The sequence below is a fragment of the Lupinus angustifolius genome, chromosome LG12 (assembly GCF_001865875.1).
Source record: "Lupinus angustifolius cultivar Tanjil chromosome LG12, LupAngTanjil_v1.0, whole genome shotgun sequence".
NCBI lineage: Eukaryota > Viridiplantae > Streptophyta > Magnoliopsida > Fabales > Fabaceae > Lupinus > Lupinus angustifolius.
The window spans coordinates 6,746,296-6,764,424 of record NC_032020.1 but is presented as its reverse complement, the minus strand read 5'-3'; the positions used below and the strand labels follow the sequence as shown (position 1 = coordinate 6,764,424).

The 18,129-nt window shown below is 34.4% G+C and overlaps 2 protein-coding genes across 2 annotated transcripts in view; one reads left to right on the top strand and one right to left on the bottom strand.

Moving 5' to 3' along the window:
• LOC109361473 (exportin-7-A-like) lies at positions 421-2,746 on the top strand. Its single transcript, XM_019606939.1, has 4 exons — positions 421-583; positions 801-899; positions 1,948-1,986; positions 2,414-2,746. Exons 1-4 carry the CDS (start codon positions 494-496, stop codon positions 2,549-2,551), a joined length of 366 nt encoding a protein of 121 aa, XP_019462484.1. The 5' UTR covers positions 421-493; the 3' UTR covers positions 2,552-2,746.
• The window catches only part of LOC109361841 (probable inactive shikimate kinase like 1, chloroplastic), a 12,529-nt gene continuing 9,032 nt past the window's right edge, over positions 14,633-18,129 (bottom strand). The window contains exons 2-9 of the mRNA XM_019607375.1: positions 16,739-16,804; positions 16,568-16,640; positions 16,402-16,476; positions 16,058-16,153; positions 15,815-15,944; positions 15,526-15,607; positions 15,331-15,395; positions 14,633-15,051 (exon numbers count right to left, since the gene is read on the bottom strand). Coding sequence (XP_019462920.1) covers positions 14,992-15,051; positions 15,331-15,395; positions 15,526-15,607; positions 15,815-15,944; positions 16,058-16,153; positions 16,402-16,476; positions 16,568-16,640; positions 16,739-16,804 — 647 coding nt within the window. The 3' untranslated portion in view covers positions 14,633-14,991. The remainder of the gene's footprint in view (positions 15,052-15,330; positions 15,396-15,525; positions 15,608-15,814; positions 15,945-16,057; positions 16,154-16,401; positions 16,477-16,567; positions 16,641-16,738; positions 16,805-18,129) is intronic.

Below are 18,129 nucleotides of genomic sequence, written 5' to 3'. Positions count from 1 at the left end.
GAAGCAGTATTTTCTACCTTCTAAATTTGTGGTCTAGATCAGTGACTTCTCTGTTTTGTATCTTTAAGATTTGATTCATTGCAAGTCAGGTGCCTTTATACTCCTTACGAGCATGGATAATTCGAGTTCAATATTATCTTCATTTTATTCTTCAATCAACCATTTACTGCAGTCTGAGCTATCAGATGAAATTGGTGAAAACCCCCTTGACAATGTGGAAGCACTTCAGGATCAGCTTGAATTCTTTCCTCATCTCTGTAAATTTCAGGTTCATGCCTTATCCAAAAATTTAAGAAATCCTTTTTGATTGGCTTATCCAAAAACATGGATGGGTGTGAAACCAAGGAACATGGGTGCAAAAACAATTTTTCTAGGCTTCTGAATTGGGGAGCTATGCACAATTTATTATGTGTTGTTTATGTACTCTCACCATAAATTTTGTTCTCCTTTGTAGTGTGCCGCTACTATTGACAGCTTGGCTACATTTTATTTCATGCATATTACTGTTGGAGAGTCACCTGTCTCACCTGCTGCTCATAATGTAGCTCGACTCATGTCTGATTACCCTGGGATATTTTCTGGAGTAAGTTTGTGACTGGTTGCTGCTAAGATGCATCATTATTTTCCTTATAATTTAGACTACTTGAAGTAGGGAAATCCATGTGCTGACAACTAATTTGATTTGTTAGAAGTTAACTCAACCCAACTGTTTTTATTACTAAGTAGGGATATTGTATCGGTGTTCTATCTTATTTTATTAAGCATATCTTAATCTTATTGTATAAAATTATTATTCTCAGACATTGAAAACCTTATTTGAGGATGTTATATTGGAGGACCGTGGCAATCAGTGGAGACTTGGCAGAGCAATTTTGAGTTTGATACTAATTAGTGAAGAGGTACTGATTTTATATTTCCATTGTTGTTACCATTCACTTTTGTGTGTGTTCATTTTGTTTCATAAGTTAAAATCTTATATCCTTATTGTTAATGCTATTCGAAACATATAATCTCCATTACTGATTCAAAAGCTATTGACCTAATTACATTTTAGCGTTTATTTTGCGTGCATTTTAACAATATGGAACATACCCAAAAAAATTTCTTATGGCTGAGTAGGAGGATGTGAAAATGAATATCTTCAATATGATGGCACTATGAATCATATCAGTGGCGTATTCTCATCTTGTTGATGATCATTTTGACAGTGACTTATTTTGTTATGATTCACATCTGCCCTATCTTAGTCTTTGTCCCAACTGCACGACCTCCCGTTTGTCATGGTTTTTCCCCAAATGGCAGACTATGGTTTTTACCAGATAAGTGGGCCACATGTCCATCCTAGATGCAATTTCACCTTTGTCTCTGTCGCAGATGTAGTCACCTGCTATTGTCATTGTCAATAATCATCTCTCAACAGCTTAAGCTGTTGGGTGAAGACATGAATAAATGGTTTTATATATGTGACACGCCCCCTCATGCTATAGCCCTTCGGCTTGAAGTGTGGACTATGCATAGGCCCATCATGCATTGTGCTGAAATTAACTTCTTTTATTTATTTAGAAGAATCGGGACAATAAAGATCGAACTCCTGACCACATGGTCATATAGGCTCTAATACCATATCAAGAATCATCTTCTCCAAAAGCTTAAGCTGTTGGGTGAAGGCACATGAATTGTTTTATATATTTAACAATCGCATTGTTTGGCACATTATACTTTTAGTTAATTATTATTAATATGTTTTTTTTAGCTAGCTCATTAAGCTTTAGCTTTTGAGGGAGACTATTGTAACATCTGAAAAGTATCTCTTCCCTATTATGTTATTGTTTTGTATGCCATTAAATTTATACTATTTCAGCAATAGCATAACACTAGTACTTGACCTAAATACAAATAGGACAGTTAAGTGTGTAATTCCATATTAACTTGCTACTTTTCTTGCAGATGTTCACAAATATGAAGGCTCAAATCTTGGCTTCATATGTAAGTAGATTATAAACTACATTGCAGATGCTATTTACTTAGATCAGTACTATGTTCTCCCATCATCTACAGCGTTCTTGGCATGTCTTGTGTATGATCTCATAATTATTATAAATTGATCTTTTAATGTAACAAATCTACATTATATTTAATTAAATAAAACCAATTGCAATTAATGCATAATTTTAGAGCATTTGGCTTCTTAAGTCCACAGCTATATATATAGGCCATGCATATAATCACTTCTCAACCCTGCTGGCACTGCCTGCTGGTACTGATGCGGCAAAAAAGAAGAATAGGCAGTTTCATGAGTGTATTACAGTGGCATGATCTTTACCCAATTCTGAATCTTCTACTTCCAATTTAAGTAACATTGATTTCAAGCTTTAAATTTAAAGTTGAAATATTCGTTGAATTTATTGTGCAGCGAGTAGACCAACACCAGCGACTTTCATTGTGCTTTGACAAGCTTATGGAGGATGTGACACTCAGTTTGGATGCAAAGAATAGGGACAAATTCTCCAAGAGCCTTACCAGATTCAAGTCTGAGTTTTGTGCTAAATAAAATCAACCAGGCCGAATAATTTTTTGAAGCAAATGAGACCATATGGTATATGCTGCTATTTTTCCTTATACATAGACTTGGCATCTGACTTTTTGTCCTGTAAATCACTACCATAGTTCTGTTTTTCAATTTGGATAGTGGGTTTTACTGGTTTGGTAAATAATCTACTGGTATGTTGACATTACCTTAGATAGAAAGAAGAAAAAGCAAGGGGAGGATATAGCATGAAATATGACATAGTAAAACAGATTTGTTGAAATCAAATTAGGCTGAGGAGAAGGCCTTTGTGGAATAGCATTTACCCTTTTTTCTATCTCCTCTTAAAGTTTAACTAACTGAAAAATTGTGGAATTTGAAGGGAAATTGTAAATCATAGGTATGTTGTTGTAGCAGATGATTCAATTGACAATATCTTTTTTGGTTTAAACTAATCATTCTTTGGGTGTATAGCTGCCCCTCCGATGAAGTGTCTGTCGCTCAGCGGAATATGATACAAGTTGGTAATGCTTCATACATCACTGTCTTTGTTGTTACATTACAAAGCCTTAAACGGTTGAGTTCATTGGTATATGGGTTGCTTTAGTTTCAGAAAAAGCGCAATGCTGTGACTATGTCAAGAAACAGGGCATGTTCTAATAATGATCCTGGCTAAAATTTGTCATTACAATGATGTTGATTAGACTACAGTCAAAAAGGAAGATGCAACATTTTGTTTTTGTCAAGCGAGATGGGGTAAAGGGTTCTCGTATATCTCGAATAAAATTGGAGTGGGGAATGATATGGTAAACTTAATCTCGTCAGAGTATCATCACCAAAATTGACCGCTCATTATTTGAGTCCGAAAAAATGAACAGAGATTTGTTGTTCCAAATCATGTCTCATATTAATGACGTTGAAGCAAACACAAAAATAATGAATGTTTAGCTTTTCTAATTGAGACAACATATTTTCCTTAGTTTGTGATATGATTTGGGTTGTTCTGACAAAAATAGATGCAATTAACTGATTGTGATGGCCAAACCTTATTTTTATCATAGAATATCTTATAGCTCAATCCTTACTCCCATGCTTTAATTCTAAATTTTCTATACTGCACATGAAAGCTTACCCATTATAAATATGAGTAAGATTCAAAATACATTACTATTCTCAAATTAGATTATATAAAAGGAATATAATAAATTAACATGTATTTTTAGCAAGTATACTGTACATCAAGAAATGAATAGTTGAAGGGTAAGACATGGTAACATTAGTTACATATAACAAACTGTTTTTACCTTATCATTCTAATAGACAGTTCCCCTAAAACCCCTAATCTAAAGATACCCTAGAGGTGCACAAACAATTATGAAAGGTGATAATCAATCTCGAAGTAGTTTAATACACAAGACTCTCGCTTAATTCGTCCCGAGGAGGGTAAAATACACATAGTCTTAAAACCAAATGTAAAAGGGAGCTTTTTTAAGGATTTCAAATAACCTTGTTATGAAATATATAAACAACTTGCATTAATCTTATATGGGTATGTAGTGGAATGTAGTTAGCCCATTAGACTATTGAAATTGGAAGCATTTACAAAGGGCATGACCAACATGTGACACAATATACAAAGATAAGGACACAATTTACAAAGATAAGTGAATAGATAAAACATTGTTAAAGCATATTTCACCAAATTTTATAAACGCATGCACGTTTTAAGACACATGATCACTCACGACACAAATATAGGACTTATAAGCATCCTTCGAAATCAGACACTAGTAGACCACTAAGGATAGTTACAAGTAGAAATAACCATAATTATAGTCTGAAGACAATTCACAGTTACTATTGGCCTTCTAAGAACAATTATGTCAAAATAGGAATTAAAAAGACAATACCAATTAAGTAGATGTTCATCAATATTGCAGTAAATCTTATTTTGGTACCCGCTGGCATATCGCTCAAATGATAGTGGCAAAACGTAAGAAATATCTCTGATCCATCATCTCTATACCCACTAACTATCCCTTGTCCTCTATAAATACTTACGTGTGTTAGAGTTCCTTTTTAGATACCCACCCAAGCCGATCCTCAACCCGATTCAACCCAATTCAGGCGACTCAAGGATGATTCTCAATCTGGTTCAGCTCAGGATTATCACTACCACAATATCCTCCCTCCAGACTGTAGAATAATGTTTATAGTAGACTAAATTATTTTATCTGACCATGTTATAATTTCAAAATTTTGTGGTCAAAACCAAATAACATTCTCTTTTGATAGACTATTTGTAAAAATGATTGTAGAATGACTCCCACCATTATGAAGAGTGGTGCAGTTATAGTTATCCCTTCATGTCATCATTCAACCATACAAAAAAATTGCATAAATAAGACTACCACCAAAAGATGAAAATTTTCATAAATAAATTTCTAAAAAAAATGAGGAAGCAAGCCAAGAGAAGCAAGAGTTAAAATCACATGAGGAAGGCAATGTTGGAAGCTGTTCTGATAAAGTAAAAAAAAATATATATTTGGTATAATAAATCCTTATCAATCTTATTTACTCGGGTCATCTTTCCAATCTCCCAAGAATTACATCTAGTAAGACCTGTTTGGTTAAAATGGTCTTGCTGCTTCTGCCATCATCTTCTTTACTCTGGTCAGCTTCTCAATCTCCCCAAGAGCCTGAAATTAGTGGAACAAAATAAGAAGAGTAATGCTACATAGCAAGAAAATTTTGTACATTTAAGCCATAATTTGTCAAAATGGTCAATTTTGGACAGGTCAAAATAGTGGAACCACTTGCCCATTAAAGAGTTAATAACAATGCCAACTTGTTAAAAATAACTGTGTCTTGCTTCAAATTAAAGCTATAAGATACCAATGACCTAACAAGGGTAGGCACCCTTGATACATATTTTCTTTAAAGAAGAAGCTATAAAATGCTTTAATAAATTTTATAACCTCCAAAGCCATGTCTTCTTTTGTAATGTCATCCAAGTTATCATAACCCAACCGAGATGCTACTTCTGTAAAATGATAGAAAATGTTAGGACTTGAGATAGACATGGTAAAACAAGTATCAATTCATGTCATTTCTACCTCCCTCTGCAGAGAAACAAAGAAAAATTAAACAACAAGAAAAGTTATATACTTTGAAGTGAAATAACTGCATCAGCTGTGACATATCCATCTTTATGTTTGATGTATAGAGCAGCTAGTTGATTTGTTACCTGCTATCATTTATCACATACATTTTCAATTGGGGAATTAGATTTGAGTGTAATATCTATGCACTTTCAGTATAAAGATTTATACAATAACTAAGATTAAATATGAATGGTAGACGGTGCAGTGATAGTGTAAAAAACTCATATTGTCAATATATACACATATTTTCTCATTAGATTTAATGATCTATTAAAAATAGAAGTTTATAAACTTTTAATAGTACGGAACCAACCTCTGGGTAAGATCCTGGTGTAGATACTTCGAATGAAGCAAAATAACCTCGGTCTTCAACTACATCTCTAGCCACAATGTCTAGAGGCACATCTACCAACAACGAAATCCCATGTCTCAAAAGTGCCCTATGTCAATTTGAGAGCATGTCAAGACAACATTACATGGAGTTTGGCCAATTATGTAATAAAGAAAAGAAAAGTAAACTCTGAATATCCTCCACTTTGAAATCCGTACAGATTAGTTGAACTTTGAACTGCGCCATTTCCAGCACAAACAACTAATCGGCCCATGGATGACAATTGTTTCAGTACTTCAGTCTGCAGCATTTGACATGTAAAACATAAGTGCTTTACATCCTTATTTATCAAATCACTGGTGGATTTCAGCATGCTTATCCTTATATTCAATGGTAAAAGCATGCCAACCCAGGTAGTTAAAGGAAATTCATTTGTTAGGGTCACCGAGTTCTGATGCATAGATAACCAAAGAACATGAATTGAGAAATTGAGCATGCGTTCAATGGAACACAAGAAACCAAGAACGAAGTCTAATATAATCAATCACCTCAGACTCACAGAAGCCCTTCTCGTCGCTTTCTCTAAATGCTTTTGCAGCTGATGCACCACCTAAAGCTTCTTCCACCAAACTATCACTGGATAGTGCATAAATATCGAGTTTAGCAAATATTTGAAAGCTACCATTTTACTTCAAACCTTTTGTTTTATCAGAGAATAAACAAGTACCTGTCAAAATAGTAATATCTTAATACATCAGCAAGCAACTTCCCCAAATCGGTCTTAAGAGAGCTACCTAAACCTTTATAACATAAAATAAACACAGCATGTTAATGGGATAGAGACGCATTAGGCCACAAACATCCAGAATCAACCATTTCAATGCACTGCTAATCTTACCGATCAGAAATATGGAGGTCCCTTTAAGCTCAGGGGAAACATCTGCTGCTTTCTTCTGAATCAAAGCTTAAAAATGAGTACGTTCATGTTTAAACCACAAGAAAATACCTGCCTCGATTACTAGTTTTATGACGGGTGATAATAACATGTGAATCATTCAAGAAAAATGGATTCTTCACACTACATTTGGATCAGTAAATAGTAATTCAATCTATGCATATGAATTTAACAAGAAGGGATTGAGATCTCACCTTCACCGCAAGAGATGAATCATCCGCAGCAGCAACCTTAGTCACTGAAGCTAAAGGGGAATCAAATTTATAAAAAAATACACAATAAGCACCCAAAACTCAAGTTCTACATTACCACTTAAAACTCTATGTCATTTGATTCCAAGTGACACTACACTTAGTTTGTTCAGTTTTTTAGTTGATATATTTTCTCCAATAATCACAAAATAACATACTCAGAAGTGAATACCCTTCATGTTGTTACACTCACCTCCCTTTTAGAAAAGAACACTGTAATTCGAGTGCCACTCCATTTGGGGAAATGAGAACATAAAAGGTTGTTGTAATATTTGAAACAAGAGATTCATAGTCTAACAACAACCTTATATTTACATCTAAATCCTACACCTTCTATAACCTACACCTTCCTACGAAAGCTAACGGTCCATTTGTGAGTTGAGTTTCGGAGAAAAAAAGAATAGAAAGGGAAAACTTCAGAGTCATCTCAGAAATATATTTCGTGGTTTGCAAGCCTTCATTTTCTCTTCCCTCTCCTCTCAAACCCAACTCGTCTATATACGAGTTAGGATTTGAAAGGGGAGACTTCAAATTCAGAGCCATTTTACAAGAATGTTTCATAACTTTGAAACCTTTTAGTCTCCTTTCTTTCCTTCTAAAATTCAACTTGCAAATGGACGCTATATGTTGCATTAGAATTTAAATGTACATATAAAGTTGTTGTTAAGCTAAAACTCAAGGAAGGTCATAAATAATTAAGGGTGGAAAGATAAAACAACAACAATAACCAAACATTTATCGGACTACGTAGAGTCGGTTACATAGACCGAACGATATGATAAAGAGAATAAAGAAGGGAGCTTACTAGGAATAGATGAGCAATTAATGGAGATAGGGGTATGACGCAATGTGTGATGAGTTGTTGGAAAGGTGAAAGTGGAAAGGATGAAATGTGAAGTTGAAGAGAAAGAGTGATAAATGAATGTGAAGTTGATGTGTTCTTCATTTCATTCAATCATGTTATTGCATTCTCCATTCACTTCTTCCTTCAAATCAATTATCTTTTATGTTTTATTCTACTTCACTATTTATTTAATACTTGTCAACCTTATTATTGGGTATTATAAAAGCCTATGTTTTCACAAAAAGGATTAAACTACTCCCTCTATTTCAACTTTTTATACTCCTTACGAGCATGGTTAATTTGAGTTGAATATTATCTTCATTTTATTCTTCAATCAACCATTTACTGCAGTCTGAGCTATCAGATGAAATTGGTGAAAACCCCCTTGACAATGTGGAAGCACTTCAGGATCAGCTTGAATTTTTTCCTCATCTCTGTAAATTACAGGTTCATGCCTTTTCTATGCTTCTAAGGATCTCTGTAAAAGTCTCTTTTTCTTTTAATATAATAAATAATTTTCAAATAATTATCTTAGATTTAACATTTTTTAATCCCCAAAATCTCAGTATGAAAGTTGCAGTTCATATTTGATCAAGATAATGGAGCCCATGATACAAGCCTATATGGTATTCTTTAGTAGTTCTTTATCAAACACTTCAATTTTGTTGTACAAATCTCAAAATCTTCTTGTTCTGTATTATACATATTAGCTAATATTAATTAATTTTATGTGTAGGAGGAAGCTAATCGTCAAATCCCTGCAGACAGTTATGGGCTCTCTGTAACAGAAACCAAACTTGCTTGGTTCGTACACATAGTTGCTGCAATTCTCAAGGCAAAGCAAACGTCTAATTTTGGGTAATTGCTTGAATTACGATTAGTGGAAACTATGCACTTTTGGACAGTAATTAATCAGTTTTCTTTTATTTCCAATCTACAGTGGAGAATCTAATGAGATACTTGATGCAGAGCTTGCAGCGCGTACTCTGCAGTTGATTTATATTTTTGACACTGGGTTACACAGTAGGGTATGTTTTCATTGACGGATAAGATTGTCGATCTTAAAATGTTACAAGGGCAACATGATCTGTCCTATAGTATTGATTTTTACAGTTATATTTTCTGCATAATGCATGGGTATTTATCTATTGTATGAAGGTAACGTGATTTTTTTGTTCATTTTTTTGGGCTCTAATTCATCATTTAACATTATGTCATTTCTGATCTGATCTGCTTCTGACCAGATTTACTCCACTGTTAGAAAATGTTATCTGTCTGACTCTCAATCTTGGATTCTAATATGGTATCATAGTCTGCCCCCAGAATAGCCATTAAATTTTGTGCACCAGATGTTCATTTCTAGTTGTGACTGTGTGTTAAGTATATAAATCTCACATCATTTGAGAATACAAGCCTACGGCCATTTATAATAGCTTAGCAATCTTCCTCATATGAGGTAGATTTCAGGATGGAGTTTGACTTAACAATTGCTAAATAAGCTCATTAATGTCAAATGAGATCTTTGATGCTTTGTCTTTTCGATACATTTGATGATGATGATTGATATCCCCCCAACATGCTGAGTTACATCCCAAAGTTGGTCGGGTGAAGAACTGGATTAAGCACCAATCACCTGCTCGTTTATCTTATTGACGAGAATAAGAAGATGTTGTAGTTAGTTTTTACTATATAGCTTCCTTCCTTGTTGAGCCTACTAACATGTAATCTTATTCTTTGATTGGTATTTTAATATTTACATTTGCCCTTGGACATGCTCAGAGGTATGGAGATGTGAGCAAGCAAAGACTTGATCGTGCTATACTCACTTTTTTAGATTATCTTAGAAGGTGTTATATAGGTGACCAGTCTGTTCTTTCTTCCAAGGTATGTGGATTGGAAGCTACTCCTTTCAAGTTTTAAATAGAAGGCTCAGTGATGGTCATTTCTTGCTTTTTTGGACTGATGCAACAGCTATATGCCCGGTTATCTGAACTTGGACTCCATGACCATACGCTACTATTGAATGCTATCGTGGGAAAGATAGCTACCAATCTTAAGTCCTACACAAAGGTGATTCGGATTGTACAATTCATATTTCTTGCATTGCTATTATAATTTAGTTTTTAATATGAGAATCTTTATTTGCAGTGCAAAGAGGTTATTGATCAAACCATAAGTCTCCTTTTGGAGATGGCATCTGGGTTAGTCTTGTTCCATCTCAACCTCCTTGGAGTATTTTCATTTATGATCTACCTTTTGTTCTTGATTTCTATTTACTTTGTTGATTTTTAATTTTTTGTGTAGATACGTGACAGCTAAGTTGCTCTTTAAGTTGGACACTATTAAACATATAATTTCAAATCTGAATGTAAGCTCTCTCTAAACCATTATGATGAGAGTCAACTTTCACTTCCATGTAGAACATCATACTTTCAATGGGTAGACGTATATATTAACAAATATGGTTCGTTAAATTTTGTGTTGTTGTGCATGTCTTCTTTTAAAATTTTAGACTAAAATTTTAGACTATAGATACATGATTAGGAAGATAATGATCTATTAGGTCCGTGAATTATTTTGGTGATTACAAAACATGTTCGGAGGTTTTCAAGAGATAGCTCAGTTGCTAGAGTTGCATGACATAAGTGTGAGCATTTGGATTCAAACCTCGACAGCTGCGCTCTCCCCCCCTACTTTAAAAATTTTGCTTATCAAAACAACAATGTTAGGATGCCTAGATGTAATGATAATTTTGTCGCCTTGTGACCGGAAGTCATGGGTTCAAAGCTGAGATAAAGTTGTGTACATATACCCTCCCAGATAGGAACCATGTGCACTGAATCACCCTTATACATTTCTTATCAATACTTGATTGCAAGGTTTGAGACATGATCCTAATTGAATGTGGGGTTCGAGTATGGGGTTTATACCTTTATATGGGGCCTTGGGCATCCAACCACAATGGGTGGGTGGCTCGTGTAGTGTGGTTCTCCCATGATTCGTTTCAATTGGAATCAGATCTATCGTTTTAGGTAGCCTATGGACAGTACCTGCAAGAAAGGAGAATTGCTTGGAGAGCATGGAAGTGAGGTTGGATGGAATACATGCTTCCAAGATGATAGGCAAATGCAGAGAAATTGGAGTCAGCAGTGAGGGTCCAAAGTGGGAGAAGGAAATTTGAGGTAGCATGCATGGAGGATATAATCCAAATGTTGACAACACATATGTTGAAGTGTCATCTTCGGTGGGTATCTCAAGTGGAGGGCTACTTCAGCATCATCTTGAAAGAAATGATGGAGCATTTCAAGTGTTATATGTAATAAGAATTTATCACTCAAGCTTAAGGAGGAATTTTATCGCACGACTATACATGCAATGTTATATGGGAGTACGGGACTAAATGTTGGGTGATAAAATTTTAATAGGAGAGTAAACTCTGTGTAACAGAGATGACAATGTTGTGTTGGATGAGTGAACACAATAGATAAGATAAGATTAGAAATGAATGTATTAGGGAGAGAGTTGAAGTAGTTCTTATTGTAAAAAAAATATGGTAGAATCACTCCTTAGGAATGAACATGCGTGGAGGAGACGGTAGAAACCCGTAAGGAGAGTATATCAACCACATATCATCCGTTTAGGCTTTTTAATTTAGTTTGCATGCTCTTTGGAACCTTGAACTTAAATCTGTACTATTTTGGAAGTGTGAGGGCAAAGAGGAGTATGCAAAATTGTCAAAGTGTAATTGATCAATTAGAGAAATTGATTTCTTTAATTTATTTAAATACTGAATATGCATAATTGCTTGGTATGTCCACAAAGTACTAAATGCAAAATTCCCTCTCTTTTTCAGAGAGAGCAATTCCCATTTTTAGAAAATTGGGATTGTTTTCGCAGCAGAACAACACTGTATTACGCTATTGGCATGTTGGTGTTCATGGAAGATAGCCCAATGAAATTTAAATCTTCAATGGAACAATTCCTACAGGTTGGTAGTTTTATCTCACCATTATAATTTATGTTCAACACTTCAACCACTAGTGATTCTGATTGTTTTGATTTTGGATACATAGAGAAATTGAAGTTTGAGTTTTAAAGAACTTAGCTTTAGTTTGATTTCTTATTTTTGTGGTTTCACTTGTAAGAAGTTGAGTCATCAGGCCGAAGATACTGTTAACTACTTTTGAACAAAAACAGGCAATGAATGATACACCCATTCAACTGGATCAATTACAAATCACTACCTCTACCTTAAAATTCTTGAGCTTAAAATATTTATGTTTTATTTCTCTTATCTAGACTTCTTTCTTGAAGAGTTTCTTTTGTGACCAGTGATATATGTTGCACTTTCTTTGCATAATGCCTTGTTCAGAAACATAAAACATGGCCGCAAAAAATGCATGCAACTTTTACAGTATAGTATTTTCAATTTACTGATTTGCTTTACAATTGATGATTTTTCTCCTTAAGGTTTTTGTCAGATTGGAATCAACGCCCGATGCATTGTTCCAGTCAGATGCAGTAAAATATGCATTTATCGGGCTGATGCGGGATCTTCGGGGAATGGCAATGGCAACTAATAGGTTCACACTGGTTATTCAAGCTGAATTTTTCTGTTTGCAAAGATCTTTGTTGGTTTGTTACTAAAGCACTTTTTCCTATACATTTTAGTCTCTACAGTATTTGTTTATTTTAATTTATTCTAATTCCCTTTTACCAGTCGTAGAACATATGGGTTCCTTTTTTATTGGCTCTATCCTGCACGCATGTCACTTGTTTTGAAAGCCATTGAATATTGTGCAGATGTTCCAGAGGTATGCTTCCTCCTTTTCATTCTATAAAATATATAAGTGATCACCAAATAACAGATGCAAGTCAAGGACTGACATTATAATCCTAATTCAGCTACTTTTTGTGTGATTTGAATATCTTGTGGAATCAATCTTGAGCTAATAATGATCCTGGCTAAAACTTGTTCATTACATGGATGTTGGTTAGACTACAGTAAAAAAAGATGTAACATTTTGTTTTTGTCAACAAATCTTTAAGAGTGAGATGGGGTAAGGGGTTCTCCTATTACTCTAATAAAATTAGAGTGGTGAATGATATGCTAAACTTAAACTCGTCACAGTATCATCACCAAAATTGACCACTCATTATTTGAGTCCGAAAAATTGAACAGAAATTTGTTGTTCCAAATTATGTCTCATATTAATGACGTTGAAGCAAACACCAAAATAATGAATGTTTATTCTTTTAAATTGACGTGACATATTTTCATGATATGATTTGGATAGTTCTGACAAAAATAGATGTAGTGAACTGATTGTGATGGCCAAACCTTATTTTCATCATAGAATATCTTAGAGCTCAATCCTTACTCCCCTGCTTTAATTCTAAATTTTCTATACTGCACATGCAAGCTTACTCATTATAAATATGAGTAAGATTCAAAATACATTACTATTCTCAAATTAGATTATATAAAATGAATATGATAAATTAACATGTATTTTTAGCAAGTATAATGTACCTCAAGAAATGAATAGTCGAAGGGTAAGACATGGTAACATTAGTTACATATAACAAACTGTTTTTACCTTATCATTCTAATAGACAGTTCCTCCAAAATCCCTAATCTAAAAATACACTTAAGGTGCACAAACAATTATGAAAGGATATAATCAATCTCAAAGTAACTTGGTACACAAGGCTCTCGCTTAATTCATCCCAAGGAGGATAAAATACACATAGTCTTACAACCAAATGTAAAAGGTAGCTTTTTTCAGGATTTCAACACATACTTCAAGCTACAAGGCAAATAACCTTGTTATGAAATATTTAAACAACTTGCTTTAATCTTATATGGGTATGCAATATAATGTAGTTAGCCCATTAGACTATTGAAATTGGAAGTATTTACAAAGGACATGACCAACATGTGACACAATCTACAAAGATAAGGACACAATTTACAAAGATAAGTGAATAGATAAAACATTGTTAAAGCATGTTTCACCAAATTTTATAAACGCATGCACGTTTTAAGACACATGATCACCCATGATACAAATATAGGACTTATAAGCATCCTTCAAAATCATACACTGGTAGACCACTAAGGATAGTTGCAAGTAGAAATAACCACAATCATAGTCTGAAGACAATTCACAGTTAATATTGGCCTTCTAAGAACAATTATGTCAAAATAGGAATTAAAAAGACAATACCAATTAAGTAGATGTTCATCAATATTGCAGTAAATCTTACTTTGGTACCGGCTAGCATATCGCTCAAATAATAGTTGAAAAACGTAAGAAATATCTCTGATCCACCATCTCTATACCCACTAACTATCTATTGTTCTCTATAAATACTTACGTGTGTTAAAGTTCCTTTTTAGATACCCACCCAAGCCGATCCTCAACCCAATTCAGGCGACTCAAGGCTGATCTCAATCTGGTTCAGCTCAGGATTATCACTACCACAATATCCTCCTCCAGAATATAGAACAATGTTTATATGACCATGTTATAAGTTCAAAATTTTGTGGTCAAAACCAAATAACATTCTCTTTTGATAGACTATTTGTAAAAATGATTGCAGAATAACTCCCACCATTCTCAAGAGTGGTGCAGTTATAGTTACCCCTCCATGTCAATTGTCATCATCAACCATACATAAAATTTGCATAAATAAGACTCTACCACCAATAGATGAAAATTTTCATAAATAAATTTCTAAAGAAAATGAGGAAACAGGCCAAGAGAAGCAAGAATTCAAATCAAGTGAGGAAGGCAATGTTAGGAACTGTTCCGATAAAGGCAAAAATTAATAAATTCTTATCAATCTTCTTTATTCAGGTCATCTTGTCAATCCACAAAAATTACATTTAGTAAGACCTGTTTGGTTAAAATAGTCATGCTGCCTCTACCATCATCTTCTTTACTTTGGCCAGCTTCTCAATCTCCCCAAGAGCCTGAAATTAGTGGAACAAAATAAGAAGAGAAATGCTACATAGCAAGAAATTTTTTTACATTTAAGCCATCATTTGTCAAAATGGACAATTTTGGACATGTCAAGATAGTGGAACCACTTGCCCATCAAAAAGTTAATAACAATCCCAACTTGTTAAAAATAATTGTGTCTTGCTTCAAATTAAAGCTAAAAGATACCAATGACCTAACAAGGGTAAACACCCTTGATCCATATTTTCTTTAAAGAAAAAGCTATAAAATGCTTGAATAAATTTTATAACCTCCAAAGCCATGTCTTCTTTTGTAATGTCATCCAAGTTATCATAACCCAACCGAGATGCTACTTCTGTAAAATGATAGAAAATGTTAGGACTTGAGATAGACATGGTAAAACAAGTATCAATTCATGTCACTTCTACCTCCCTCTGTAGAGAAACAAAGAAAAATTAAACAATAACTACAGGAAAGCTATATACTTTGAAGTGAAATAACTGCATCAGCTGTGGCATATCCATCTTTATGTTTGATGTATAGAGCAGCTAGTTGATTTGTAACCTGCTATCATTTATCACATACATTTTCAATTGGGGAATTAGATTTGAGTGTCAGTATAAAGATTTATACAACAACTAAGATTAAATATGAATTGTAGATGGCGCAGTGATAGTTTATAAAACTCATATATTGTCATTATATACATCTTTTCTCATTAGATTTAACGATCTATTAAAAATAGAAGTTTATAAACTTTTAATAGTACAGAACCAACCTCTGGTAAGATCCTGGTGTAGATACTTCGAACAAAGCAAATTGACCTCGATCTTCAATTACATCTCTAGCGACAATGTCTAGAGGCACATCTACCAACAACGAAATCCCATGTCTCAAAAATGCCCTATGTCAATTTGAGAGCAAGTCAAGACAAGACAACATTAGATGGAGTTTGGCAAATTATGTTATAAAGATAAGAAAAGTAAACTCGAATATCCTCGACTTTGAAATCCGTACAGATTAGTTGAACTTTGAATTGCCCCATTTCCAGCACAAACAACTAATCGGCCCATGGATGACAATTGCTTCAGTACTTCAGTCTGCAGCATTTGACGTGTAAAACATAAGTACTTTACATTCTTATTTATCAAATCATTAATGGATTTCAACATGCTTATCCTTATATTCAATGGTAAAAGCATGTCAACACAAGTAGTTAAAGGAAATTCATTTGTTAGGGTCACAAAGTTCTGATGCATAGATAACCAAACAACATGAACTGAGAAATTGAGCATGCGTTCAATGGAACACAAGAAACCAAGAAGGAAGTCTAATACAATCAATCACCTCAGACTCACAGCAAGCCCTTCTCATCGCTTTCTCTAAATGATTTTGCAGCTGATTCACCACCTAAAGCTTCTTCCACCAAACTATCACTAGATAGTGCATAAATATCGAGTTTAGCAAATATTTGAAAGCTACCATTTTACTTCAAACCTTTTATTTTATCAGAGAATAAACAAGTACCTGTTAAAATAGTAATATCGTAATACATCATCAAGCAACTTTCTCAAATTGGTCTTAAGAGAGCTACCCAAACCTTTATAACATAAAATAAACACAACATGTTAATGGGATAGAGACACATTAGGTCACAAACATCCAAAATCATTGATTTCAATGCACTGATATGCTTACCGATAAAAAATATGGAGGTCCCTTTAAGCTCAGGGGAAACATCTGCTGCTTTCTTCTGAATCAAAGCTTAAAAATGAGTACGTTCATGTTTAAACCACAAGAAAATACCTGCCTCGATTACTAGTTTTATGACGGGTGATAATAACATGTGAATCATTCAATAAAAATGGATTCTTTACACTACATTTGGATGATATAGTGGAAGGGAGGAAATGATGAAGTTGAAGAGAAGGAGTGATAAATGAGTGTGAAGTTGATGTGTTCTTCATTTCATTCAATCTTGTTATTGCTTTCTCCATTCACTTCTTTCTTCAAATCAATTATCTTTTATCTTTTATTCTACTTCACTCTTTTTTTAATACTTCTCAACCTTATTATTGGGTATCATAAAAGCCTATTCAAAAAAAGTATTAAACTACTCCTTCTATTTAAATTTTTTATTAAATTGGAATGAAGAAAATAGAGATGGCAAAATGGACCGTTTAGCCCGTTGATAAGTGCCAAAAGTATACACTTTTCACCATCACTTTATGGCACTTATCTTATGCAAATTGTATAAAACCAACTTAAATTAGCACTTTTTTGGTGAATTTTGCATGATTAAATAAATTGGTTCTTTATTAATTATTTTCCCAGTTTTCTTTGAGTTTTGTAGAAAATTGAATATTAAAGAATAAATTCAAAGATGGATAAGAATTCAAGCCAAAATTCAAGACAAAAGCTCAAAATGAATTGCTAAAAGTAATCAAGTTAAAGCATGGCATGCTATGTGCTTAATTTGGTTACTTAGCCTTGAAGAAAGGTAGCTTACTTCATCTTAAAGAAACCTATGTTAAGGTAGGCCAAGAAACTTGGAAAAATTAAATGCTTACCTTAACTTAAAGAAAACAGCCCAAAAGTGTCAAGCAACCAACAAAAATCAAGTAACAAACCAAAGGAAAAAGGTTGCTTCACCATGAAGAGATCAAGCACAAAGCTGTCCAGCCAAGCCAAGCACCTAGCACCAGGCCAGGTCAGCCAGGCACCAAGCACCAAGCCAGGCCAGCCAGGCACCAAGCACTAGGCCAGGTCAGCCAGGCACCAAGCACCAAGTCAACAGCTAGGAACTAGTCAGTTCAGGCCAGGTCAGCCAGACACCAAGCACCAGGCGAGGTCAGCCAGCACCAAGCACTAGGCCAGGCCAGCTAAGCTGCTGAAACAGGTAGCTGAGCGTGGAACCAGTCAGCTGAGCGGCTGAAACATGTAGCTGAGCGGGGAACCAGGTCAGCCAAGCTGGTGAAACAGACAACTTAGCGGGGAAACAAGTGGGCTAAGCGGCTGGCGCACTAGAAAAGTGATTTTTTGGTCAAATCATGGAACATCTTACTTTTTCTTTGCTTAAAGGCCAAGAA

Bases quoted from the DNA above. Each gene is read 5' to 3' on its own strand.
- LOC109361473 (XM_019606939.1), top strand. From the start codon at position 494: ATGCATATTACTGTTGGAGAGTCACCTGTCTCACCTGCTGCTCATAAT. The intron at 584-800 runs GTAAGTTTGTGA...TATTATTCTCAG, and splicing joins ACCCTGGGATATTTTCTGGA to ACATTGAAAACCTTATTTGA. The intron at 900-1,947 runs GTACTGATTTTA...CTTTTCTTGCAG, and splicing joins TGATACTAATTAGTGAAGAG to ATGTTCACAAATATGAAGGC.